General features: G+C 46.7%; 2 protein-coding genes and 1 long non-coding RNA gene across 5 annotated transcripts; 1 reads left to right on the forward strand and 2 right to left on the reverse strand.

Moving 5' to 3' along the window:
- The first annotated feature begins 272 nt into the window (after positions 1-272).
- On the forward strand, positions 273-6,572 carry LOC120666178 (auxin response factor 24-like). Of its 2 annotated transcripts, XM_039945966.1 has the most exons (16): positions 276-545; positions 587-593; positions 633-777; positions 1,805-1,903; positions 1,991-2,044; positions 2,131-2,325; positions 2,407-2,491; positions 2,941-3,031; positions 3,135-3,299; positions 3,479-3,598; positions 3,686-3,761; positions 3,846-4,014; positions 4,096-4,835; positions 5,653-5,843; positions 5,941-6,141; positions 6,232-6,572. In XM_039945966.1, the coding sequence occupies exons 1-15, from the start codon at positions 503-505 to the stop codon at positions 6,122-6,124; spliced, it is 2,364 nt and encodes a 787-aa protein (XP_039801900.1). In that variant the 5' UTR covers positions 276-502; the 3' UTR covers positions 6,125-6,141; positions 6,232-6,572. The 2 variants fall into 2 exon arrangements, with proteins under 2 accessions (XP_039801899.1, XP_039801900.1); XM_039945965.1 differs by lacking the exon at positions 587-593 and having other exon boundaries at positions 273-542; positions 635-777; positions 2,131-2,491.
- A 9,578-nt stretch (positions 6,573-16,150) lies between these two features.
- LOC120666179 lies at positions 16,151-18,337 on the reverse strand. 2 transcript variants are annotated; one of them, XR_005671610.1, is made up of 3 exons: positions 18,130-18,336; positions 16,544-18,042; positions 16,151-16,378 (listed from the first exon to the last, which is right to left on the reverse strand). It is a non-coding gene; the product is annotated as an uncharacterized LOC120666179 (long non-coding RNA). The 2 variants fall into 2 exon arrangements; XR_005671611.1 differs by lacking the exon at positions 16,151-16,378 and adding an exon at positions 16,387-16,443 and having other exon boundaries at positions 18,130-18,337.
- A 2,359-nt stretch (positions 18,338-20,696) lies between these two features.
- Positions 20,697-22,538, reverse strand: LOC120667891 (polygalacturonase ADPG2-like). Its single transcript, XM_039947880.1, has 2 exons — positions 22,249-22,538; positions 20,697-21,801 (listed from the first exon to the last, which is right to left on the reverse strand). Exons 1-2 carry the CDS (start codon positions 22,536-22,538, stop codon positions 20,697-20,699), a joined length of 1,395 nt encoding a protein of 464 aa, XP_039803814.1.
- Positions 22,539-25,014: the final 2,476 nt, after the last annotated feature.

Genomic DNA, 25,014 nt, shown 5'->3' on the forward strand with positions numbered 1-25,014 from the left:
TATATTTTTCGTTTGTTTGTGGTAAATATTATCCTACCATAACCTAACTAGGCTTAAAAGATTCGTCTCGCAACGCATATCAAAACTATGCAATTAGTTTTTTTATTTATCTATATTTAATACTCAATTTATGAATTATTTGCTATATTTAATATTTCAATGTGATGAAAAATTTGGATGTTAGGGTTTTTGTGGGATCTAAACACATCGCAGCCAAGCACCGCACCCATCGCACGAGCACGGAGCGCCCTCTCTCTCTCTTGCTGCGTGGGCGACCCACTCAGCAGGAGAGAGAGAAGGGGGCGGAGGAGGAGAAGAGACACCGGAAACTGACGTCGCCTTCGGCGGCCTGCTAAATAAAATCCCACCCCGCCCTCGCCTCCTGCTCCCTCTCCTCTCTCCTTCCCTCCCTCCACCCGAATCGCACGGGGACTGCTCAGGGGGACGGCGGAATTCGGGCAGGCGGGGAGGTGTGGCCGGGGGAAGTGCATGTGAGATCCCGATGGCTGCAGCGGCTGCCGGCGGCGGCGGCGGAGGGGGAGGTGAGTGCGTGCGTGCCGCTGCTGGCGTGCGGGTGTCTTGGTCGGAGGGGGTCGGGCTGGTCCGTGACGACGTCCGCTTGTTGCGCGCGCAGGTCCGGAAGCAGCAGGCGGCGGCGGCGGCGGAGGGAAGGACGCGCTTTTCGTGGAGCTCTGGAAGGCCTGCGCGGGGCCGCTCTCCAGCGTCCCGCCGCTCGGGGAGAAGGTCTACTACTTCCCGCAGGGGCACATCGAGCAGGTGAGGGCCTGCCGAACTCTGAGGGTTCGGTCCATCTCTCGTTGGGGTGGTGCTGCTGCTGGCTGTCCGTCCCCTCGCGTTTCGCCGAGTGTTTCTGCTGCGCGCGCGCGGGCGCACGCGTCGGAGCCCTCGCCGAATTTCGCGGGGGGCTCTGGCGTGATCGCGGCGAATTGCGGGGTTTGGAGGGTTTTTGGGCGAGGGGGATTGCTTGATCTGCGAGTCGATGGGGGTCCCGGACCGGTGCCGCCCCTCGATTCGGGAAATTCCGGGCCTGTGTGCCCGCGCTGCGACGCCCCTGGATTTCGAATCCTCGTCGTCCGCAGGCTGGATTCCTGGTTCCGGGTCGCGGGAACCTCGCGCTTTTGCTCCGAATCGTCGATTCGTACGGGAATTCTCTGGCTTTTGGGGTTTTGCCTCCTGACGCGGACAGGTCGGGAATGCGGGATCCGTTTGCACTCCGATCGTGCAGGATTCTTGGGGGGATGAGGGGGTTTCTTCGGATTTGGGGATTTTTCTTTTTCTAGCTTTCGAGAGTCGTCGCTCAGTTTTACTGGTCACACTTCAGTGAGCTGCTCAGTTGAGTTCAGAGTTCTTTCGGCCCCGTTTAGTTCCCAAAACTTTTCGTACAGTCTCTGTCACATCGAATCTTTTGACACACGTATGAAGTATTAAATGTAGTTGGAAAAAATAACTAATTATACAGTCTAACTGATTAGCACGAGATGAATCTTTTAAATCTAATTAGTTTATAATTGAACATTATTTGTCAAGTAACAACGAAACGTGTCACCCGAACTAACTTTTTTCAAACTAAACGGGGCCTTCATTTCATTTGACCCTGGACGCTTGGTCTTTCTTTAGTGCCACCAATGGTATTAAGAATCAGTGCCTTTATGTTTTTAAATGTTCTTGTCCAAAGCTCCACAATTTTTTTACTGACCTGGGAGATATGCAATGATTCCTCTTTCCAAGCTCTGCTCCGTGTGATGTGGGGATGCTGATTCCGCGGATTCTGCTGTCGTCTCAGGTGGAGGCATCGACGAACCAGCTCGCCGAGCAGCAGGGCACGCCGCTCTACAACCTGCCATGGAAGATCCCCTGCAAGCTCATGAACATAGAGCTGAAGGTAGCAACAGCGCGGCTTCTTTGCTGTTCATTGTAGCATACTAGCATGTTGTGGATGCATATGCCTGATCCTCGTTTCCATTGCTAGGCTGAGCCGGATACTGATGAGGTGTATGCCCAGCTCACCCTGCTCCCTGATAAGGTGGGTAACTTCTGGTTGTGCTTCATGCATGCTCAGTCTTGAAATATTAACCAATACTACGGACTAACGTTTGTGTTGATTTACAGAAGCGAGATGAGAATACCACTACAACAGTGGAGAGTGATGACCCAGAGGAGGAGGAGGTGCCTAATGCGCCGCCAGCCACCAATGAGCAGCTTCGCATCCATTCCTTCTGCAAGACACTAACTGCCTCAGACACAAGCACACATGGTGGATTCTCGGTGTTGCGCCGGCATGCGGATGAGTGCCTCCCTCCCCTGGTTAGGACCTTGGAACCTTTGACTCATGTTTTTATTGTTGGTCTAATGATAGTGATCCCTTTGATGTTGCTCCTTGACCAGGATATGAGTCAGCATCCCCCAAATCAAGAGCTAGTAGCCAAGGACCTGCATGGGGTTGAGTGGCGCTTTCGTCACATCTTTCGAGGTGATGCCTCATCATATTACTCGTACCGGTGATTTATTCTTGTGTGATGTGTCATGTTCTGGCTTGTTCGTTCGCTCTGCATCGCTGGCTGGAGTGCATGCTTAATGGTACCTTTTAATTGTTTGCAAATGCAATCGAGGCCATTCGTGCTTTGGTAACCCAATTATTTCGAATTCAACTGTTGAGTCTGATATGAACAATTAATTCTATTCTCTGACTGGGACCATACTGTCAGCAGAAATTCGCGTGTATAATATTTTCTGGGGTGCCCTGCATTTGGTTGCGTGTCGATGATGGCAGTAGTTTTATCAATGATTCTTCTTTCACATGCTTAGTTTATTTGGATTAGGAATTCCTGCTCCATTATCAGTGGCCTAAATTGTAACCTGGATAGATTTAGTGTATTGAACACTTGTTAAAGTTTGCAGTTTGTGTTTGCTTTACATCAGGTCAGCCACGGAGGCACCTTCTTCAGAGTGGTTGGAGTGTTTTTGTTAGTGCCAAGCGTCTCGTTGCTGGGGATGCCTTCATATTTCTCAGGTCTGGTAGTATGCTATGCTGAACAGTTAATGTTGCTTGCTTTAACTCTCTTTATTAACGCTGTATCTTAACGATACCTGCTTCCTTATATTCTATGAGCTAGAGGTGAGAATGGGGAGCTACGTGTTGGAGTTAGGCGGGCATTGAGGCACCAAACCACTATCCCATCTTCAGTCATATCAAGCCACAGTATGCATCTTGGTGTTCTTGCAACAGCATGGCATGCAGTGAACACTGGGAGTATGTTCACTATCTACTACAAGCCAAGGTTTGTGGGAGTTATAAGCTTAGTCGCACTAGTCCCGCACTCCCGCATAAGTGCTGTTCCAATCTATTATTAAACTGCTGCATGAAGTTTCATGATTCGCTTACATGATCAAAGAAGATTTTAATATCAGCGATAACTATTTGCATGTTTGAGCTGAGTCATTTACACTCGTCCTGCAGGACTAGTCCAGCCGAATTCATGGTCTCGCGTGATAAGTACTATGAATCACTGAAACGAAATTATTCAATAGGGATGAGATTCAAGATGAGATTTGAAGGCGAAGAGGCAGCAGAGCAGAAGTAAGAGTGACTGTAATAATTATTTCGGTTCATGTACATACCACAGAATTTGTCTTGTGAGATAAATTTTCCACTCTCCTTTGTTAGATTCACTGGAACAATAGTTGGGATAGGTGCTTCTGATCCATCTGGCTGGGCTGACTCGAAATGGCGTTCCCTTAAGGTGTTGACTACGTGCTTGTTTCTTTGGATTATGAGTACAAGCTGATTAATATCAGTATTTACTAACATATTGTTCTGAAATTAGGTGAGATGGGATGAAGCTTCTTCCGTTCCTCGTCCGGAAAGAGTTTCTGCTTGGCAAATAGAACCTGCTGTTAGCCCATCTCCTGTGAACCCTCTTCCACCCAGATTCAAGAGGTCTCGTTCAAATGTTAATGCTTCGCCACCTATCATGCCAAATGTAACCAGAGAAGGTTTGCATTTGAACTTGTTACTTACCTGAAGCTTGTAGTTCTTTCTATCATTACTAATGCATGCATAATCTTTTCATCCAGTTGCTTCTAAAGTAATGCCGGACTCTCAACAAAATAGTCTCCCAAGGGCCATGCACAGTCAAGGAAGGACACAATTGACTAGTCAATACCGTGATAGCAGTGATCTGAAGTCTGCTCAGGATCTCACCATGTGGTCTAAAGGGATTGAGCAGGAGAGAAACAATATTAGTGCCCAGACAAAGCTAAGTCTGGAGGGTTGGACACAAACAAGAAGACCTGAAGGTTACAATCAGCCGTTATCAGCATTTCAACCACTGAAAGATGCGCAGAATCCACTTTGTTCTTTTCCTAGTCAATTATCTGGAAACCGCTCAAGGAACTGGGACACAATTGATTCTCATTATCCAGTCCAACAAGCCAACCACAACATGTCACCTGGAACCTTGTCTTTAATGCCTCATAACAATGGTTTTAGGATGGATCAACAAATGAATCTATCAATGCCAGGAGCTCCACATCCTCAAAGGGCTGAAATTGCAAAATTTAGTGGTAAATCGGCTTTCACCCCTCTTCAGGGCCATGGCATTGATCAGTGCTCCTCAGACTGGTTTGGGCATATCAAGCCCCAGCCTTTGGTTATTGAGAATGATGGACAGAAAACCAAAGGCACTTCATTCAAGCTATTTGGGTTTCCTCTTGGCAGCCTGGAAAAATCTGAACCTCTGGTATCTCCACCAAGTGTCGCATATGACGGGAAGCAAACATCTCCATCAGAAAGGAATCAGCTTGGCATAATTGAGGTGGATGATTGTTCTGATACTTCTAAGACTGTTAAGACAGTTTGATGGTGCTCATCAGATTCTGTTAGGGAGAATAATCAGTCTTGTCCATAATCTACCCAGAATATTCCGAGCATAGTGCAAAGTAGTTCCACCCAATGCTGCAAGACGATTCACCGCACCTTTTACCTTGCTTGCTAGCCATGCACCTTTTTCGTTGTTAAGTCATACCTGGATATGATACATAAAATGCATACTGGGCCCAAATCTTTTAGTGAATATTTTTCAAAGTATGCGCCAATGAAGTTATGTACTGCTGCTTGCTATGCTGGATGGAATTTCCTAATATGATTCCTTATACAACATGTTGCATGTATCTAGAAGCTAATTTCATTGCAGGTTCCACTGCTATAAAACCCTACTAGTTATGTATTCTAAGATGCTAATAAAAATTGTGAAGCTTTTTTTTGACGGCAAGTTTCATGTTTGGAGCTGTTGATATCATCCGACACACCTTTCTACATTACTAAGTGTAAAAAAACTGTGAAAAGCATGTGATGGAGGCTCTTTAGTCGTCAAGCATTATGTCTCTGAATAAGTAGATAATCAAAATGTTGATTATATACATCATGTAATATTTATGCCATAGCTTTTAAGGCTGCATGTAATATGTCATGACAAATAGAAACATTTGTCATAGTATGATAGCATGGGCCATGATAGTGTGAATGGTCTGCCTTATTGCTTTAATTTGGTTCCATCTCCTTTTGTTGTCTGGTTTTCAACGGATCTTTTATCGATTGTAGTTTTTGAATATGACAAGGTTTAACCATTTCAGGTGCATAAGCAAGGCAGTGCCCTCGGCAGGTCGATTGATCTGACAACGTTCACTTGCTACGATGAACTGATTGCTGAACTGGACCAGATGTTTGACTTTGATGGTGAGCTGAGCAGTCCTCAAAAGAACTGGTTGGTCGTCTACACTGACAATGAAGGTGACATGATGCTTGTTGGTGATGATCCCTGGAAGTGAGTCTTACCTCCATCTGGATGTTTTACTTGGCTTTCCTGTTGGTCCGTACATATTGTAATTACACATGACAAATCTTGACCTATGTCTGGACAGTGAGTTCTGCAACATGGTCCACAAGATCTCCATCTACACAAGGGAGGAGGTGGAAAAGATGAACCCGGGCGCCCTGAACTCAAGGCCTGAAGATAGTCTGTCCGACTCGCTGGGGAGAGGATTGGGTTCCAAGGAGGCTCCAGGTGGGCCATCCACTTCGTACCTCAACTCCGAGAACCACTAATCTGTCCGGTTAGCGAGGTAATACTCATCAGCAGCAGTAGGTGATCTTGTTTGTAGTAGCTGTGCAAACAATCGCTCACCGAATTAATCCCTTGCGGTTTGCTGTAGGTCTTGTGCGGTGGCAAGGGAGACATGACCAGAAGCTGGAGAAAGAGACGGCTTGTAGTGGTTTTGTAGGTGATTTGTGTGTATGGTTCCGGGTGAGTACCCAGTTTGTAGATGGTGCTTGCCCTGGTGTCGGTCTCTAGTACAAGTTTTCTGGTGTGCCCTGTGTTGGCACCAAGTAAGTTATTGTAGCAGAGCCGCAGAAAGCAGGCAAACAAACCAACCCCCAGCGCGCTTGCTAAGTGGAGCCTTGTAAATAGTCTTGCTCTGAAAAGCGTCGTCCTAGTGTGCTGTCGACTGCGTTAACTGACATGGCACCTGAAGAAGGCGAGTTGGCTCCTGGTTGTGTGTCTTTTGGCTGGGTGTGACTTGTCTTGCCGACCCCATGTGTGCGCTTTCATGTCGGTCCGTCCCATGCGCATTCGTGCGAGGTGCGATTGTTGGTTCGCAGGTGCGAGGATACGAAGAACCAACCCCATGGGGCTTGGATGGTCGAGGTAGCTATGTTGTTCGATTTGAATTCTGGATGATGCCTGTTGGTGGTTAGTCGGGGTTCTGAGAAATCTAATGTTGTGCTTCAACCTGAATCCTGGGTGCTTGCTTGGTAGCGTCCTGCGGACAACAGTTTTGACATGAACATTGAACATTTGCGGGAGAGAAAAATAGCAGATAGGCATGCCAGTAGCATTGAACTTCCAGCGGTGATGGCAGCACCAACTCCTGTTCCTGACCCATCCGGACCCGTCTTGAACGCTCACGCTCCCTCTCAGAGCAAGTATTACGGCCGGCGAAGAGGCCGGCGAAATCCAACGTGTATGAGAGAGAAAACATGAGAGAGAAGAGAACCGGCGTTTCGCGACACGCCGGCACTGTAGCGGTCGAAATGCACTGTAGCAGATGTTCTCCCAGTTGAAAACGTCCACGTTGCTGCTGGGCATTCAATATCGGTGGCGCGCTGGTCGAAGCCGGATGACATGGCGTCCTCCCCGCCCGCAGCAGGCGAAATCCATAAGACTCCTCTCAAGCCCTCACCCAGACCCAGATTTGGAGATGCAACCGTACAGGATCCTTATCGTACGTTCCGAGCGGGATTTATGGCCGTGCCCCCCCTGACCCCGACCGCTGTTCCTCCGCCTCCTGTCCGGGTCCGGGTCTGGTCAACTGATGAAATGGCCACCCGTGTTAGAAACGGATGAGAACCGGGGGAGAACTGCTCCCGCCACGGGTATAGTATATCGCTCGTGCTACAATCTACGTTTCCATCGCCTCGTGGGATTTGGGTATGGGCAAACAATTTAATCGGCCCAATGAGCGTTTGACAAGCAGGTCCACTTGGATACTGCATGTAATTCCCTCTGTCCCGTAAAAAGTGTAGTTTAAGAAAATTTCAGACACATTACTCGTCCAAATAAATCACTTTGGTGCCCCTAATTACTTCTACCAATTATAATTGAAAATCGAGCCAATTATTTGGATTTCTGGATCCTCAATGAATACATATATATTGAAACTAGAAAAGTATTATCTACTAAATATTTAATTGGCTCTATGCGTTTTTCTATACAATGCTTTCTTGGTATTTGGCATTACTTTAATTAAATGGATCTCTTTATAAGCTAAAATTAGACTCTTTGTGGGATAAAATTGGGTAATTTTGCTCTTGGACATCCTTCAATGTTGATTTTTGCCACAGGATATTACTCAATCTTGAATTTGCTGGTAGACACTTTTTATTTGTGTATCATTGCTATTGGACACTGCAGTCATTATAATATTTATTTTGAGAAGAATGGAAAGAGAAAAGTTTTAAAATGACCAAATTACCCCTGGTCATAACCCTAACCGGTTGAACCCAAGGAGCCCCACCGGCCCACCCCACCCGTACGCGTCCCCCACCCCCACTCGGGCTGCCGCCACAGCCTTTGACCCGAGCAGCGCCGCCCGACCCCAGCCCCATCGGCGCCACCTCCCAGGCACCGCCCCACCCGCCAGAACCCATCCCAGGCGCTGCCCCACCCGCCAGAACCCATCCCCGTCGCTCGATCCGCCCACCCGTATGCAGCCTCATCAGGACAGGGGGCGACGCACGCCGCCCCCTCCGCCACACGTCACGCCGCCTCGTCGGGGGCACAGGGGCCGCCGCCGCCGCCTGGGCCCCCGGCCGCCGCCGCCTCCAGCACGCAGAAGGTATTCCGCCCGCCCCTGCAGTCCGCCCGACCGTCCCCGATCTGCACCAACACGAATGAACTGAGCAAATCACCATGGATTTACCAAAAAATCCAATCTTTCATCGGTTCCTGCAGGGTACGTGTTCAATCGATCAGTCATTTGTATTCTATAATTTAGGTAATTTAGGTTTAGGGATGAATGCTTACTTATGGGTTACAATTTAATTGTTTGTTTATTTTGCATTCACATATGGGTAGGATGGATCGTAGCTCGGCTTTGTCGAGTTGTGATTCAGGTTCCTGCATATGTGGAGCAGCCTGGTGAAGAGTATCATGTCACTAGCAATAACAGAATTATTATAGACAAGGACATGACAAATTGGGTTGATTTCTTGGCTGAGCTAGATGCAATGGTCAAGCATGGTGAGCAGCAGGAGTTGCATGTATCATTCTTGGACAAAGCTTGCAATGAATATGTATCTAGATTGCATGATGGGGAGACATGGATGGTATGTCATTAGAATTCAATGTTGCACAAAGCCATTGGGTCACCCATAGGACTTGTCTTGTCTACAAATGCTGGGAAGGGGATAGACAAAGCAGTGACAAATGTGTTTGAAAATGGTGTTAAACATAGGGAGTGCATAAGGCATTTAGTTAAGAATTTTCAAAAGAGATATTTTGGAGAAGTGTTTCAAAGGCATTTGTGGCCTGCATCAAGGGTGTACAGAGCTGAGCTTTTTGAAGTAATGAAGGAAGCATGTCCAGAGTCAATGAAATGGATTGAGGAAAACCACAAGCACTTTTGGGCACGGAGTATGTTCTCTACCTATAGCAATGTCGATTATGTTACAAACAACATTGCCCCTGAAGTATCTAAAGATGCACTTGCTGCACCTACCAAGTCAAGGAAAAAAACTAAAAAAGTGCATGCTGCCCCAGAAACATCTAAAGCTGTCCCTGCTGCATCTAATGCTCCTGCTGCATCTATGTGAGTGTTGTTTTTAATGGATTATTGTTCTTTTGTTTCATAAAATTATTGGTACTGCTTTATGAAATTATAACATGTGGATTTTTTTTCAGAACACCCCAACACCAAATAGCTTCACTGGACCTCAATAGTAGCATCCTGAACAATAGCCCTGGAAGTCCTCTTACAAGGGCGAGGAAGGCACTTCTACTAGCCACAAACCATCAAGAAATGAGCTTGACAACTAGCCATGGATCTCCTCTAACTATGGCGAAGAAGGCACTGCAGTTGGGCATAAAAAATTGAAGTGCATGTGCTGTTTGATTTTGCTTTTTATTATGGCTGAACTTGTATGGCTTATCATGTATGGCTTTTGAATCTTATTATGGCTGCTACCACATATGGCTGAAGCTGAACTTGTATGGCTTCTTATATGGCTTTCGAACCTTGCAATGCCTCCTAAATATTGATCCCTGTAATGGTGATATTGACCCCTGTAATGGCTCTGAACATCTAAGGGTGGTTTGTTTTAGGCATGTTTAATCATTATTTAATGGGTACCCTTATTTAATTATATCTTGTAGCAAAGATGCATTCTGAGTGTTCAGTAACAAATAAAATATTGAGTAGTGTCCTGTGGCAAAAGCCACAATTGTGGAGTGTCTAGGAGCAAAATTAACACTCGCTTGTGAGCAGCCTACCATTGCAAGATTGCAAGGGTATTTTGGTCAGATTACTCACTTTCTCTATCCTCTCAACCAGAAAATGAATATTATAATGACTGAGGTGTCCAGTAGCAAAGATGCACACTTAAAGAGTGTCCAGCAGCAAAAACAACATTGAGTAGTGTCCTGTGTCAAAAGACAACATTGAGTAGTGTCCTGTGTCAAAAGACAACATTGAAGAATGTCTAGGAGCAAAATTACCCGACAAAATTTGAAGCCTGAAACTACACTCTTTGTGGGATGGAGGGAGCATGTAATTAGAAGTTGTGTCGTGCGGTGAGACTCACGTACATAATAGCCTTTTTAATTTTCTTTCATCACTTGACATCGGCTGTGACTAGATACTGGTGGGGGAGCTCTCTTGATAATCACAAACTCCATTGGCTTAGATGGGAGAAGCTCACCCGGCTAAAATGTGATGGAGGGCTGGGTTTTAGAGATTTTTCTCTTTTCAATAAGGCAATGTTGGGAAAGCAGGGCTGGAGGTTGATTTCGCGGCCGGACTCGTTGTGTGCTAAGGTCTTGAAAGGGAAATATTACCCAAACTGTGATTTCCTTTCTGCGACCAAGAAAAAACGGAGTTCGGCGACGTGGTGAGCCATCCTTCATGGCCGGGACGTGCTATCCAAAGGTCTGATTAGAAGGATTGGTCCTAGAGATGTGGCTGTGTGGGAAGACAATTGGATCCCGGGTTTGAGATCTCTCAAACCGCTAGTGCGAGCGCCGGGTTCGACTGTGGAACGAGTTAATGATTTGTTCATACCGGGCACTAGGGTGTGGGATGAGGAGGCTGTTAACAGATCCTTTATGGGAGTGGAGGCAGTAGAAGTCCTTAAGATCAAACCCAGCATGCGTCTAGAGGAAGATGTGCTGGCTTGGGCTTTTGAAAAACACGGCACCTATTCTGTTCGCTCGGCCTATAGGCTTCTGAAGCAGGAACAAACAGCCGCAGCTATGGCGTTGATGGGGGAATCGTCTAGATCGGAGAGTGCGCAGTGCTGGAGCACTCTCTGGAAGATGGAGGTCCCGCCCAAGATCAGAGTTTTCTGGTGGCGAGTGATTCATAATTCTTTGCCATCGAAAGCTGAACTGAAAAGAAGACATATAGAGAACGAAAGCTTCTGTGAGGTATGTGGTGATCCTGATGAGACGCTTTTTCATGTATTCTTCCCATGCCCAGTGGCGAAAAATTTCTGGAAGGCAGTGAAGGAGATGTTGGGGATTTCAATTCCAAACTTGCATCCATGTTCATGGGCAACAGATGTGTTCCGGCCTGATGTATGCACTTTTGATAAAGCGCAAGTGATGCTCTGCGGAGCGTGGGCGCTATGGACCGGCAGGAATGCTCGCCGGCATGGCCGGAAGGTGTGGGAGCCAAGTGCCATGGCCAGGTACATCTCAAAGCTGCTAGAGGATTTAGCGTCGCTGAAACTTCCAGTACAACCGAAAAGAATAATGGCCGAGGCAAAGTGGGGCAGTGGGCTCTTTGTTTTGATATTATAGAGCTAGGTAAAAGTTTTTCTGATTTCAGAATTGAGTGGGTTCGTAGAGGAGCGAATTCGGTAGCTCACGTTTGTGATCGCTCTTATTTCTGGATTGATTCTATCCCTGACTGGCTAGCTGAGCTGGCGGTCGCGGACTGTAACCATGATTTGAATGAATGAAAAGCTCTGTGATTGCTCAAAAAAAAAAAATCTTTCATCATGTTGTGTGCTAGCAAACTTTTAACTCTCTGCGCATGACTCCATGCATGTAGAACGGTCACACTTATGCTTCTCTTTATCTTATTTCTTCATTCGTTTCCTCTATTTCCTTTTTCTTTCTAAATGCACTTATAAATATTTTTTTAGTAATATATAATCTATTTTTCGTTATTTTCTTATTTATTCTTATTTCTTTGCATGTTTACTTTTCCAGCTGACTAAATGTGTGCGTGTTTTAAAAGTACTAATATTTGATTTATTTTCCCTTCCATTTTTTCCTTTTTTCTTATATGATGTTTTTCCTTTTTTAAATTATTTAATCCCGAGGTTTAATATTTTGTTTGTTATATAGAATCATTTGTTCTTGATAATAAATTATTTGTTCGATTTGTAAACTAAATTGTTCCATGATGTGCATTCATTTGTTCCTGATATTAAGTTTTTAAATGTTTGTGATGTGTAACCTTATTGTTCGTACAAAATAATTATTTGTTCCATTCGTAAATGTATTTGTTCATAATAGTAAAAAATAATTAGCTAATATTAAAACTATTTTTTTTTCTAAAAAATATATTTCAAATAGAGTAAATTGCACCCGTCATACAACAACTTGGAAGGTGGGTGCAAATTGGTCAAACAACTTGTAAAGTGCTCAATTCAGTACAATAACTTGATAGCTGGGTATAGATTGATCCAACAACTTAGAAAATACTTAATTTAGTACAATAACTTGGTAAATTGGTGCATTCACAGTCCAAACATTACACGACAATATATTTGCTAACGTCAAGTCACAATAAAGAGTATATTCACGTCGGAACGTATTATTTGACCGTAGATTTTTGTGTCACAATGGACACCAATAATTTTATTCTTAGAGTAAATTAATTATGATTTTATTAGAAATAATATATTATTTAACCACCATTACAACAGCAACATATTAAGCAAAGTAGATGAACGACAATAATTCTTAAAATTTATAAATGGAAATTATTGATGATGATCCGGTTGTTGCTTTTCAACTATGTACAATTTTTTATTAGTTCAAATGCAAACAAATTTTAGAATTACACCATTAGCATCACTCAAACACTGAAGTCGATAAGAGAGACCATGAAACCTTAGGTTTCTTCTGCTTTTAGCTGATGTATTCAACAATGCTCATGTTTGTTTCTGTTTATTTAGCTCATTTTTCCTTCTAATGAAAATATGAGGCTTTAAAAATATATGTACCAATCTCCTAAAAGGTATCAATAGTATGTATCAACATATTGGCTTTTTTAGTTTAACAGTGCATATAATCAAACATATCGGAAACACTGAGGGTGAATTTTTCAATATTGAATATCAAATTAAATAGTTTTAATTAAAATTAAATCACTATATAAAAATAATTAATGTAAAGACATAACATTAATTTCTAAACAGTGAGGGTTTTTATCCTAGCCAAATATATTGCCACGCAGGCGCAGCACAAAAATCCATGGTCAAATACTACTTAATAATTTGTCCTAACATGAATATACTCTTTATTGAGACTTTGTGTTAATTACATTGTCGTGTAATGTTTGGACTGTAAATGCACCTATTTGCCAAGTTATTGCATTAAGTTGGGCATTTTACAAGTTGTTGGACCGATCTGCACCCACTGTCAAGTTATAGCACTAAATTGAGCATTTTCCAAGTTGTTGGATCAATTTGAACCTTTTTGACAAGTTGTTGTATAATGGGTGCAATTTACTCTTTCAAATATAGTCAAGTGTGGTCTTGATTTGAAGATCTCGCCATAACAAATATTATATTGAAATCAAAATTTAATTTAAATACTCAATTTGGGATTTGACTTTTTTATATTGCATGTCTCTTGCACATGTAGTAACCAATTTATATCTTTTACTTTTATAACATGTTGTTTTCATTGAACTGGGCTGCATATACTGTCATGATTACGATACGGTGAATAGATTTCTTTTTACCATGGAGTGAGGTGCACACAAACAGTCATGCATGGACTGTTGGGCCGACGGCCCATTAAATATAGTTGGTGCGGGAGGAGTCGGCCCATTAAATATAGTTGGTGCGGGAGGAGTCTTCGTGACGTGGATCCTATATATCTTCCGATTTTTTTTTGAAATCCACCTTCCAGTGTTTGAGATTCGTGCAATCATCTACCACCGTTGGATCAACACACTGGAACCCTAATCCCCACACCCTCTCTCACCCCCGTGCGCCCCTCCCCTGGCACGCTCGCCGCGGCTGCCCCACCGCTGCGGCTGCCCCCGCGGCTCCGCCAACGCGGGCGCCGCCTCTGCTTCGCCGGCGTGTGCCGCCATGGCTCCCCATCGCGCCCGCACCCGCGGCCCTACGCGGCCGCCACTCCACCGCCGACCACCGCTCCGCGCTCCGCGCTCCGCGCTCCGCGCTCCGCGCTCCGCGCGTGTGACTGCCTTGGCCCGCCGGTGCCGCGCGGAGCCGCTCCACCGTGCTGCGGGGCGCTCCCCCGCCCCGGCGCCCTCCCGCTTCGCGCCGGCGCTCCCCCGCCCCGCCCTGCGATCCCCTGCGTCGTGCCGCCACCCCCGCGGCCTGCGCGTCGCCGCCTCTTCTGCAGCCAGCCGGCCGCCGGCGCCGGAGAAGATGGTCCAGGTTCAACATTTTCAAAACATTGTTCAACATTTTCATAGTACTGGTTCAACATTTGTAAATTATTGGTTCAACATTTTCGAAATGTTGGTTCAATATTTTTAAAATGTTAGTTCAACATTTTTTCTATAAACTGTTGAATTGACTATTAACTGAGTCTTAATGAACTTTATAGATGATTTGCTTAACCATCCTCCACAAGATGCATAGGGTCCTCCGTCTTCGTGATGGTTAATGGATTATCACCTCTAGCGACGTATAATAACCGCATCCAGCTGCTCCAACTTTGGAGTAGTCCAAGTTCGAATCCTGTCGGACGCGCATCCGCTAGAGTGGAGGGCAAAACGGCGGTACCATATCCTATTAGCATTAAAGGGTTGTTTGTGAGGGTTTCTATTAAAACGGATTTATGAGTACTCTACTTCTAGTTTGTTTTAGTCGGTCGGATGCACATCCGCTAGAGTGGAGTGGAGGGCAAAATGTTTTAACCGCGGTACCATGTCCTGCTAGCATTAAGAGCATCTCTAAGAGCTCTTGTATCTATGGATAGCTAAATTTCTGATATAGCTATTATGTAAAACAAAATAGCTGGCGAAAAAAGGATGAAATCCAACAGCTTCTCCAAAATCCAAAAGAGATGGCTATCGATCAGCGCTAGGCAAAGATGCCCAGCGGCACCCTCTGGATAGAAAACAAGGATAAAAGACGAGGTAGATAGAATTTCTGTTGGATAGGAGTTTTTTTTATCTCCCTTTTCTTTTTTTTATCTAACTCACCCAAGATACAAGAGTTCTTGGAGATGCTCTAAAGAGCCGTTTGTGAGGGTTTGTATTACAAAGGACTAGAACATTCGGCGCGCGATGCGCGCCCTACCGGAAACAATTGGCTTTATCTAAATCTAAAACAGGAAAATTAAGCCTTTGTGTATGCACGAGATGACATCATAAATAAACATCATATCCATCCTGTTCAGAATTGCACATATGCTAGCAGAGGTACTCTAACTCCATCGTTTCCCTTCACACCCATGCTTTTCAGGAATCAAAATCGAACATTCCACATCAAACATCAATATGAAATAATAGAGAGCTGAAAATCAAAATAATTTGTGAATTTCTTAAGAACCACCATGAGCATGGAATCACATTTGCTCAAAATATTTTAGTAATTGTTGGAACACTTCGTCCGACCTGATGTTACAAATAGTAGATGTACATGTAGCAACTTTGATTGGTTGGGGGCAAAGCATACAACTTCATCTAGCTAGCTGCATGCTAGGTTTTAGGGAAATGAGAAGAAGCCTGATCATCCGACAGCTCTTGCTCTTGATTTAGTAACCATATAAATCAGGAAATGAATAGAATATGTTGATGGCTATCATTCAAACAGACAGGAGGCTATATCTATTTCTTCCTCTTCTTTTAGTTTGTTCATTCATGCGGGACCAACATACTACATATATCTTTTAAAAGAGTATCCAGATTTTAAAAACAACTTTCAGTTAACCTGAAAGAGAACCATGTATCCATGTTAGCATGAGTGTGCATCATTCTCAAGTTGTTTTGCAATTACCTGAGGAGCTAAGGATACATGTCTGAACAAAATCTCATGTGCTCCTCAATGTCTGAAACAGTTCAGGTAACTAAAAGAAGCAGCAAAGACACCTGAAAGAGCAAGACATTTACAAAGAAAGTTGGTCATTTGTAACTGTGATTTTTTTTATTTCTGCACCAAACAATCCAATTTAATTTATCAACCAGAAGAGAACATGATACCAAAACAGTTAATTCATTTGGTTAGAATAAAATTGCAATGTCGCTCCAGTTTTTACATCTATTTTAACAAAAAATTTAGCATGCTTAAGAACAAAGGAGGCCAATAGAATCTCTGATGCTTGGTCCATCACGACCCACCAGAGTGGCTCCAGGAGACAATAATATCCTGCAAGGTGCAACACCTGAAATTTTCATCAATCCAACGAAGGGCACGTCGTCTGTTCGCAGGACCTAGAGTTCGAAATAGCAAGAATCAAAAAGACCTAGAGGGCCAACCAGTTGTACGAGCAAGACAGTGCCTTCAGTGAGGAGGGGGAGAGTGGGCACATACCTGCTCGTGTCCTGGTGGTGGTAGCGTTGTGTAGCCCATTCTTCCTAATGATGAACACTCATGAGGATGCGGCCACCGCTGGAACTTTCTCTTGACCGGTTATATCCATTTTATGATGGACACAATCAGGGTGTTAGTAAAAGAAGGTTTGAAGATATCTACAGTCAATCCCAAATTTATAGCATGCTACATGTCACAGGATACCAGCAATGATGACAGTGATAAATACCAGCACAAGAACCAAGAAAATTATGTAGTCAAGCCTCACACAAGTAAAATGTTGTAAACTCTACCTTACATATGTATTCACATTGTTCAAATATAATCTAAGATCCTAGAAATTTATTGTAACTGACACAAAAATATTTCTTATAGGACTATCAAGATATACTTTTGCTACCAAACTTTTGCCTACATTAGGACTTCGCAGTTGGCCAAACTATACTAACAAGCAGTTAGAACAGCAGTGGATCATGCTCACTAAATATGGACTTAGCATATAGTAGATTGAGCAAGTGCATAGGATCAACTTATTGCATAATAACTATTTTGCGGTATGTGTATCTTCTACCTATCACAAACTGAATATGCTGTAACTCCTGACCAAACTATGAATCCGCAACATATGCATCAGAATTATCAAATGCTCTTTCATTTCTTCTAATGCAGTCACTAATAACTTGCTATGTGTTATGAACTTTCTTGATTGTGCAGCAGTAAGGTAAATATCATAATCTAGCATTGTTCATTCAATATAGCCATCCACCCCTTGTTTTCATTTTTTACCATAGGATTTTTAGAGTACATTCAGTCGTGAACAACCAACAGGCATGCCTCCTAGGAGCTAGACCACGTTTCCTTCAAGTGGCTGCTGCTTGGACCACGACATGGGAGAGACTGCACAGAGGGGTAAATTGTACGAAATTGTGGAACATTTCTTTCTCGATATTTCCTATCAAGTCAAATTCTAATTTTATCCATATTATTGACAGATATGTATGTATTCGGGTTCATGGTATTCACGCTGACCTAGCAAGGCACAAGCGTGGATAACTTTGCCAGGTACAGACAACTCTGTCAAATACCCATGGGTAAATCAAATTAACAAGTAAATCAGATCAAGAAATGCAGTCCATGGATTTGAACAAATAGAAATGAAATGATGGAGATCCATTGTATCTCAGATCTGCCAACATTAGTGCTAAGTTATCACATTCCAAGACAGCCACAACTTCTCAAGCAGACCAGCAATAACTCAGTAGCAGCACGACTCAACAAAGAAGGCGTACCTGACTCAGGCCTAAAATATGGGGGTGGCCGGCCGGATGGAGCTGCAATTTGAAGCGGAGGTGTAGATCGGGTGGAGCTCGCTGACCACCACAGCGCCCCCACTGTCTAGCACGCCGCAGCTGCCTTCCTTTGCCTCGGCGCACCACCGTCGTCTTACTACATGGATTCATCGCCGTCCCTTGCTGTCTCGCTCACTTCAAGGCTCGGATCTGAGCCAGAAAGATAGAATAGTGGACAAGAAAGATGAGAATGGGATGGGAGAGAAAGGGTAAGGAAACGTATGAAATCTAACTCACCTAGATTGACAAGCGTGAGTCCGCGCACTCTAATGGCCTGCCGTCGTCGAGTACATCCAGCGTGCTGCACCAGGCTGCGCGCGTTCGTGCACCACCACAGGACGCGCGGGCAGCTTAGCCTCCGCGTGCTCCCGATCCAGCGGGCCCGCGCGGCCGGTGCCGGTGCCGACACCTCCTTCTACGACTCGATGGCCATGGCCGACGAGGTCATGCAACATGCTCCTCACCATCTTCGCCGCCCTCGACTTCCTTGTGATCCCATACCGGCAAGGTGGGCTCCATGGCCGGCTGGCCGGAAGGGGGCGAGGGAAGGGAAGGAGAGGAGGAGAGGAGGGAGAGGGGTGGGGAGGGGAGAGGAGATGGAGGCAGGCGGAGAGGGAGCAGGGATGGGAGGAGGGAGGCGGTGGCGGGGAGCAGGGTAGGGAGGGAGAGGGCAGCGGGGAGGAGGAAGTGCGGGACCTAGGGTTGGGGCTGCGGGAGGGGTTTTTTGAAAATTGCGCGGGGTGGGTTTTGTAAAGAAGCAGCAGTATCAAATTTTTTCTTCTTCGTGTTCAAATAAAATTTAACACAAGGACCGTTATGAAAAATATAGGAACGTGGTTTCTGTTCATTTTGGATGTGTCATACTGAGTTGTGATTCTTAGAAAAATTGAGGATGTTTTTGCAAAATAGCCAGCAATCGCGCGGGTCAACACGCGTCCTACTTTTTCGCGGCGGATGCGGGGAGAGGAGCAAACGCGAGTAGGTTTTAATCAAGCTGATTAAATTCTCTTTAGTCTGAGTTTACAAAACGGTGTAATGCTACGGTGTTTCGATTTGCGCAAAGGGTGAACCCAAGTCTGAATAACTCATCCTAAATATACCTTAAATCATCTGTTTTCCACCCGTGCCGCCACTAGCCTGTATCTTTGTGAATTGGATGTCACGGTGCGTGGATTATTCCACCTTACCTCGCATCTCTGTGCAAACATACATTAGAAAGGAAGTTAACAATCATTCTTGTACATGTGTATCTTTGCAATGTAATATGGTGGATCCATAATAGAATATTTTTTTGAAGGAACAGCCGAACAGGAGGGGTAAGCTCCTTCTGCTTAAATATATTGATTAAAAGGAAGCGAAAAAGGTCTAGAAAGGGGAAAACAAAAAAGGTTGAGGGCTCTTACAGAGCACCAGCAGAGGCAAGAACGCAAAAAAAAAAACAAAGAATCAAGCCATAATTCCATGGCTGCCAAAAGGTTAGGCATAGCTCTGTGAAGAATTAGACTGAATCTAGCTATGAATTTTCTTGGTCATGATTGCACCGAGGGATCAATGCCGTTGAAGCTCCAATTATTTCTAGTCGTCCAAATGCTCCAGATCATGAGCACAATGATTTCCATGTAGAATGGTACCCAATAAATAGAGGCATGGGTGGCCAAACGGGCCGCCCAGGCACGGCACGGCCCGAGCACAGCGAGGCCCGGCACGGCGAGGCACGGCACGCCGGGGCACGGCGGCGCTGCCATGCCGTGCTGCGTAGTGCCGCCGTGCCGGCATCCCGGCCCAGGCACGGCCCTACGTGGGCGCCAGCGTGCCGGCATCCCGGCCCAGGCACGGCCCTACGTGGGCGCCAGCATGCCGTGCCGTGCCCTGGGCCACGCCAGCCTGGGGGCGGCGGCAGGCGGCGCGGGAGCGACGACGGTGGCCGCTGGCCGGGGAGGCGGGGACAGGGGCGACGGAGGCCGCCAGGGGCGACGGCAGCGGCTAGGGTTGACGGCGGAGGGCCAGCGGCGCGAGAGTGAGAGGCGCGGCGCGAGAGGGAGGCGCGGCGGCGGGCCGGCGTCGCGTGAGACGGAGAGAGAGAAGGGAGTGGAGAGAGAGGAGAGCGGTGTCGGGAGGGAGGGACGGAACGGAGGGGGTGACGACAGGACCGCAGGAAGGAGATCGAGGGGGCGGATGGCGGTGTGTGGGCTGTGGGGGAAGTGATGTTGGCTTTTATATTTAGGTTTTGCAAATTGGGATGCAAGATGGGCCATTAAAAGGCCATATCTATTGGTGTTATTGGGCCGGCATCGTGCCAGTCCATTAGTCGTGCCGAGCCCGTGCTAGTGCCGCGGGCCGGACCTGCGGGCCAGACACTATATAGACCGTGCCTCGTGCCGGCACTGGCACTATGGTGTCGTGCCCGTGCCGTGCTAGTGTCGTGTTTTTTTCGGATCGTGCCCGTGCTAGCCCATCGGGCCTGGTCCATTTGGCCAACTATAAATAGAGGATTATTGATGTCATAGTGTTGCATGCATGATCATTCGTATTGTTTTCTCTTATATTAACAACCCTTTTACATTGGATTTGAAAAGTCCATCCCCGCCCAAGCGGCAGCACCAAATATATATGTATTTTGAAATGGTCTGTTTGAGTTCAAAAATAGTATAATACATACATACATGTGATGTGCACACAGCAGTCACGCATAGCTTGAACAGCGGACACTACGGACTAAATTCAACATGCGGGATATGAACTCAAGACCTCTTATCGGGCGTGTAGCTCTCTTGCCATCGCATCTACACAGAACAATGGACACTCTACATGTGATGTCTTCTTTTTGAACTAACCCGTCCGGAAGAGCAGGGCGGCGGAGAAACGTTGGTCGACTCGCCCAGCAGGGCGTTCTCGCAGCTGCTTGTGGCGGCGTTCTTCTCGCCGCCTTTCCTGGTCCTGAGCTGGACGTCCCTGAGCACGACGTCGCGGCACGGGAAGGCCTCGCTGCAGTGGAGCCTGATGGCGTCCCTGGCGACGGCGGTGCCCCAGATGTTGCCGAACACGACGTTGCTGACCTCGACGGCGGAGCTCCGGCTCTCCTGGTGGTCGCACGCCGTGGTGTCGGAGGGGTGTGGCCTGGTGCAGTAGTTCTGGTCGATCAAGATGGGGTACCTCACCCTGTCCATGGCCATGTTCAGGAACCTGACGCCCCTGACGAACCCGCTGCCCCCCTGCCACGTCTTGATCCGCGCCCCGAACATGGTGCCCGACACGGTGGCGCCGTCCACCGTGACGTTGGACACCTCGGCCCTGCTGTTCCACCTCCCCAGGCTACCGATGCTGATCCCGTGCCCGGGGCCGCACTCGATCCCGGCGGCGTACAGGTTCGCCGTGCCCGTCGCCACCGACAGGCAGTCGTCGCCGGCCCCGATCCTGGCCCCGAGGATGCGCACGCCGTCGCTGCGCGCGACGTGGATGCCGTCGTTCTCGGGGCTGTCGCCGGGCGACGCGATGGTGAGGCGGGACAGCGTCACGTCGCGGCAGAGCTCCACCCACAGGTGGATCTGCGGCGCGTTCAGCAGGGTGATGCCGTCCACGACGAGGTGGTCGCACGACGCGAAGGTGAGCGCCGACGGCGCGACGGTGCACGGCATCGCGTGGTTCGTCCGGCACGAGTTCTTCCACGAGGACGCGCCCCGGCCGTCCATGGCGCCCTCGCCGGTGACGATGAGGCCGTCGACGCCCCGGAAGATGATCCAGCGAGGGAGGCTGCCTGGCTTGCCCCAGCCCGACTTGTCCTCCGGAGCCACCAGCGTCCCCTCGAGCCGGAACGTGACCCTGGACTTGCACGGCCCGGATAGGCTGGTTTCCTTGAGGAGGTAGCTCCGTCCGGCAGGGACGAGCACCACGGCGGGCTGCGCCGAGGAGCTATGAATCACCGATAATGGGTGCCGTACCCGTATCCGATACGGCGATACGACCCGATACGCGTATCGGGAAGTATCGAAAAATTATGATTTAAAAATAAAAGATTTAATTCCCGATACTCTGTCCGATACTTCTCGATACTCCGTCCGATATTTTTGGGCCAATAACACCTCATTTGAAAGGGCATCGGGAGCCCATCAACATAAGCCCATCTAGGTTGAACTAATCATTTAACTATTTTTGGTTGAATTTGAACATTTGCTACGTATGTTGGCTTTTGAAAATGTAATATTTATTATCTATTTCGTTCTTACGAATTATTTGGCAATTTATGTTTTTAAAAATATATATACTTACCGTATCGACGTATCCTTATTTTTTAAAAATCGCCGTATCACCGTATCGCCGTACCCGTACCCGTATCGGCATATCGCGTATCGGTGATACTTAGCCGAGGAGCAGGCCTCTGCCCATGCCTTCTGGAACGCGGCCGTGCCGTCCGTCTTCCCGTCGCCGGCGGCTCCGAAGCCGCCGACGTCAATCGTCGTCGCGTAGGCGTAGCCATCGACACTACTGCTCTCCGGCGCGTTCGCCGTCGTCGAGAGCCCGTGACCTGGAGCGACCTCGCGGTAGTGCGGCCACCGTGGCCGTCGACGTGCCTCGACGGGAGCGCCGCCGAGCGTCAGGAGCAGCAGGACGACAAGGCAGGCCGTGGCGAGGAGCGTGCGCGAGGCCATGGCCGTGTCTCGACTCGGTCGAGGGATGCTGCGCGTTGCTGGAACTCGATCCAACAAGATGTGCATGCAGCCCTGTTACTCCTTGTTGTTTTATAGCGCTTGGTGTCCGACTCGCCGCCGCTGTCGCCATGAATCTCCGTATCGGAACCAGCTCAGCTTTGCAGGCGGGACAAGTTGCAACTAGTCCTGAATTACTCGCTAAGCTCGCCGCTAAACTAATCCGGTGGGTTCGTGGCTGCCCACTAACCAAACCTGGCAGCTGAACTTGGCTCCATGGACTTCTAGGTGGCAGACCTGCAGCAGGCTGCTGAAAATGTACTCAGAACCTTTGTTGATCATGCGAGCCGCTAAGGGCTACTAGGAGATAAGGTGGAAGATTCTCTCCCCTCCCGTTGACTACAAAAAACCCACGAGGCCCGCATGTGCACCCAAGGTGGGTATTCAAAGTTTTTTTGAACAGCACAAATTGCTGCTAATTTTTTGTAAATTCATAATTAATCACAAATTGCAATGACAATTTTCACGAAATATGGACAAACTCATTGATGCTCATCTTGGTTCACTTCAATGCATTGAATTTTAATGTGCGGGCGCCCCTACCTAGGTTTAGACTGCTCTATGCGCGGCGTGGCGGCGGCACCCCTACGCGGCGTTGGTGCATGGCACTACCGAACTCGAGCTATTTGCCGAGTGCCTAATACACTCGGCAAAAGGGTGCTTGACTTATGACACTCGGCAACCCCCACTTTATTACTGCTGAGTGCTTGATTTATGTCACTCGACAACCCTTGCTTTGCCAAGTGCCAAGAAATACCACCGGCAAAGTCATCCTTTGCCGAGTGCCTTATTTGCTGCACACGGCAAAAGCTAACGGCCGTCACATGGTCAGCGCGCATGGTGGGCACGTGCGCTGCCTTTGCCGTGTGCAGGCCCTAGGGCACTTGGCAAAGATAGGATATGCCGTATGCCCCTTTTTTGCCAAGTATCGGCACTCGGCAAATAAGAGAAACGTCGTGTGCGTGGAGTTTGCCGAGTGCTTTTTGACTAGCACTCGACAAACGGCATCTTTGCCGAGTGCCTGATTTTAGGCACTCGGCAAAGCCGCTTGCACACGGCATAGAGCGGGTTTCCGATAGTGCGGGCGTGGTAGGCCATACTGCCATAGGCAGCCGGAGCCTTACCCCGGCAAACATGAACCATGGAGGAGAATTCCAAGGCTCAAAACAAACAAACAAACAGCAAAGCTTAAAATTACATTAATAACAACCATGTAAACCTCAACTGGAACAATCAGGTACTCTTTATGGTAAAAATTATAAAAATATGAAGAAGGTACTATAATTCCACAAGAGCGAAACAATTCCATGAATTCTATAATACAGCGAAACAAATCGAAGATGACATAAAGGAAAAGTCGAGTGAGGGAAATCCTCAAGTGAACAAAGGAAACATCTCCACAAGACGTGAGCTAAATTTGTACACCTCGTTCAATCCAAAAGGATAATTCAAGTTTGGCAGAAGTAAGAAGCCACATCACTCGCAGTTATATCTCCGACCCCGGGAGATGACTCAAACTTCTAAGGCATGTGAGATAGTCTAGCTTAGGATCTTAAAATTTCTGTAGTTGACGGGCACATTGCCTACAAAAGAAATAATAAATCCACTAATTGTTATAATAAATATAAATAAATGAAACCCATGCTGAGTGGAGTCCTCAAACCCAGGTTCTCCTGCAAGGAACCTAAACAACCGACCGTTCAATTCATAGCAAATGAAGCATTTACAGGTACTTATAGTTAAATTGATGGGGTGAGATTAACAAAAAAAATGTGGATGAAGGTTTTTTTTTCTAAGTCCAGTCTCTCAGTGCTAGTGTCATAAGAGTGTCATAGGTATTAAAAACTATGACACATCAGCACAATTGCTGATTTGGCTACATAGTTAAGAGGAGACAGAGATGACTCGGGTCATCATCATGACCCTCTCATGGCACGGTTGCCAAGTCACGACACGGGGATGACACTCCCCACTGAGACCGGTCTTCGTTGAGTCATGGTATATTCGATCACACAACCATTGCACTATTTAATGTTGTAAGTTGTCTATGAAACTGTGCCATGACATTGTGCACTGAGAGTGACTATATCATTTCAGTGTCAAACTGATGTAGCACTTTTGGCAACTGTGCGATGATATTTCAAGATCACATAGATTACTTGGAGACAAGAATCAAGAATCTCCAACGTTACTGCTCCTGGTAATAGTTGCTGTAGTCAGACCACATAGACATGAGTAGATTGTGCTTATCAAAATTATTTATTGCTGCAGTACTATATGTGAGTGCTAATGCTTTGCCCTTCACTGTTTTCTATACGTACAGGTGAGGTCACGATTAATGGAGTGCTGACGACTGTAATAAGGAGTACCGAGGAAGATACATCTGCTATAGCTATAGTTAATAAGATAAGATCCATCA

This window comes from Panicum virgatum, chromosome 3N (genome assembly GCF_016808335.1).
Source record: "Panicum virgatum strain AP13 chromosome 3N, P.virgatum_v5, whole genome shotgun sequence".
NCBI classification, from domain to species: Eukaryota; Viridiplantae; Streptophyta; class Magnoliopsida; order Poales; family Poaceae; genus Panicum; species Panicum virgatum.

Excerpts from the sequence above, each read along its gene's own strand:
- LOC120666178 (XM_039945965.1), top strand. The coding sequence starts at position 503 with ATGGCTGCAGCGGCTGCCGGCGGCGGCGGCGGAGGGGGAG. Across the intron at positions 2,045-2,130 it reads TCACCCTGCTCCCTGATAAG|AAGCGAGATGAGAATACCAC; the intron begins GTGGGTAACTTC and ends GTTGATTTACAG. Across the intron at positions 3,032-3,134 it reads GATGCCTTCATATTTCTCAG|AGGTGAGAATGGGGAGCTAC; the intron begins GTCTGGTAGTAT and ends TCTATGAGCTAG.
- LOC120667891 (XM_039947880.1), bottom strand. The coding sequence starts at position 22,538 with ATGGCCTCGCGCACGCTCCTCGCCACGGCCTGCCTTGTCGTCCTGCTG. Across the intron at positions 21,802-22,248 it reads GAGGCCTGCTCCTCGGCTAA|CTCCTCGGCGCAGCCCGCCG; the intron begins GTATCACCGATA and ends GGTGATTCATAG.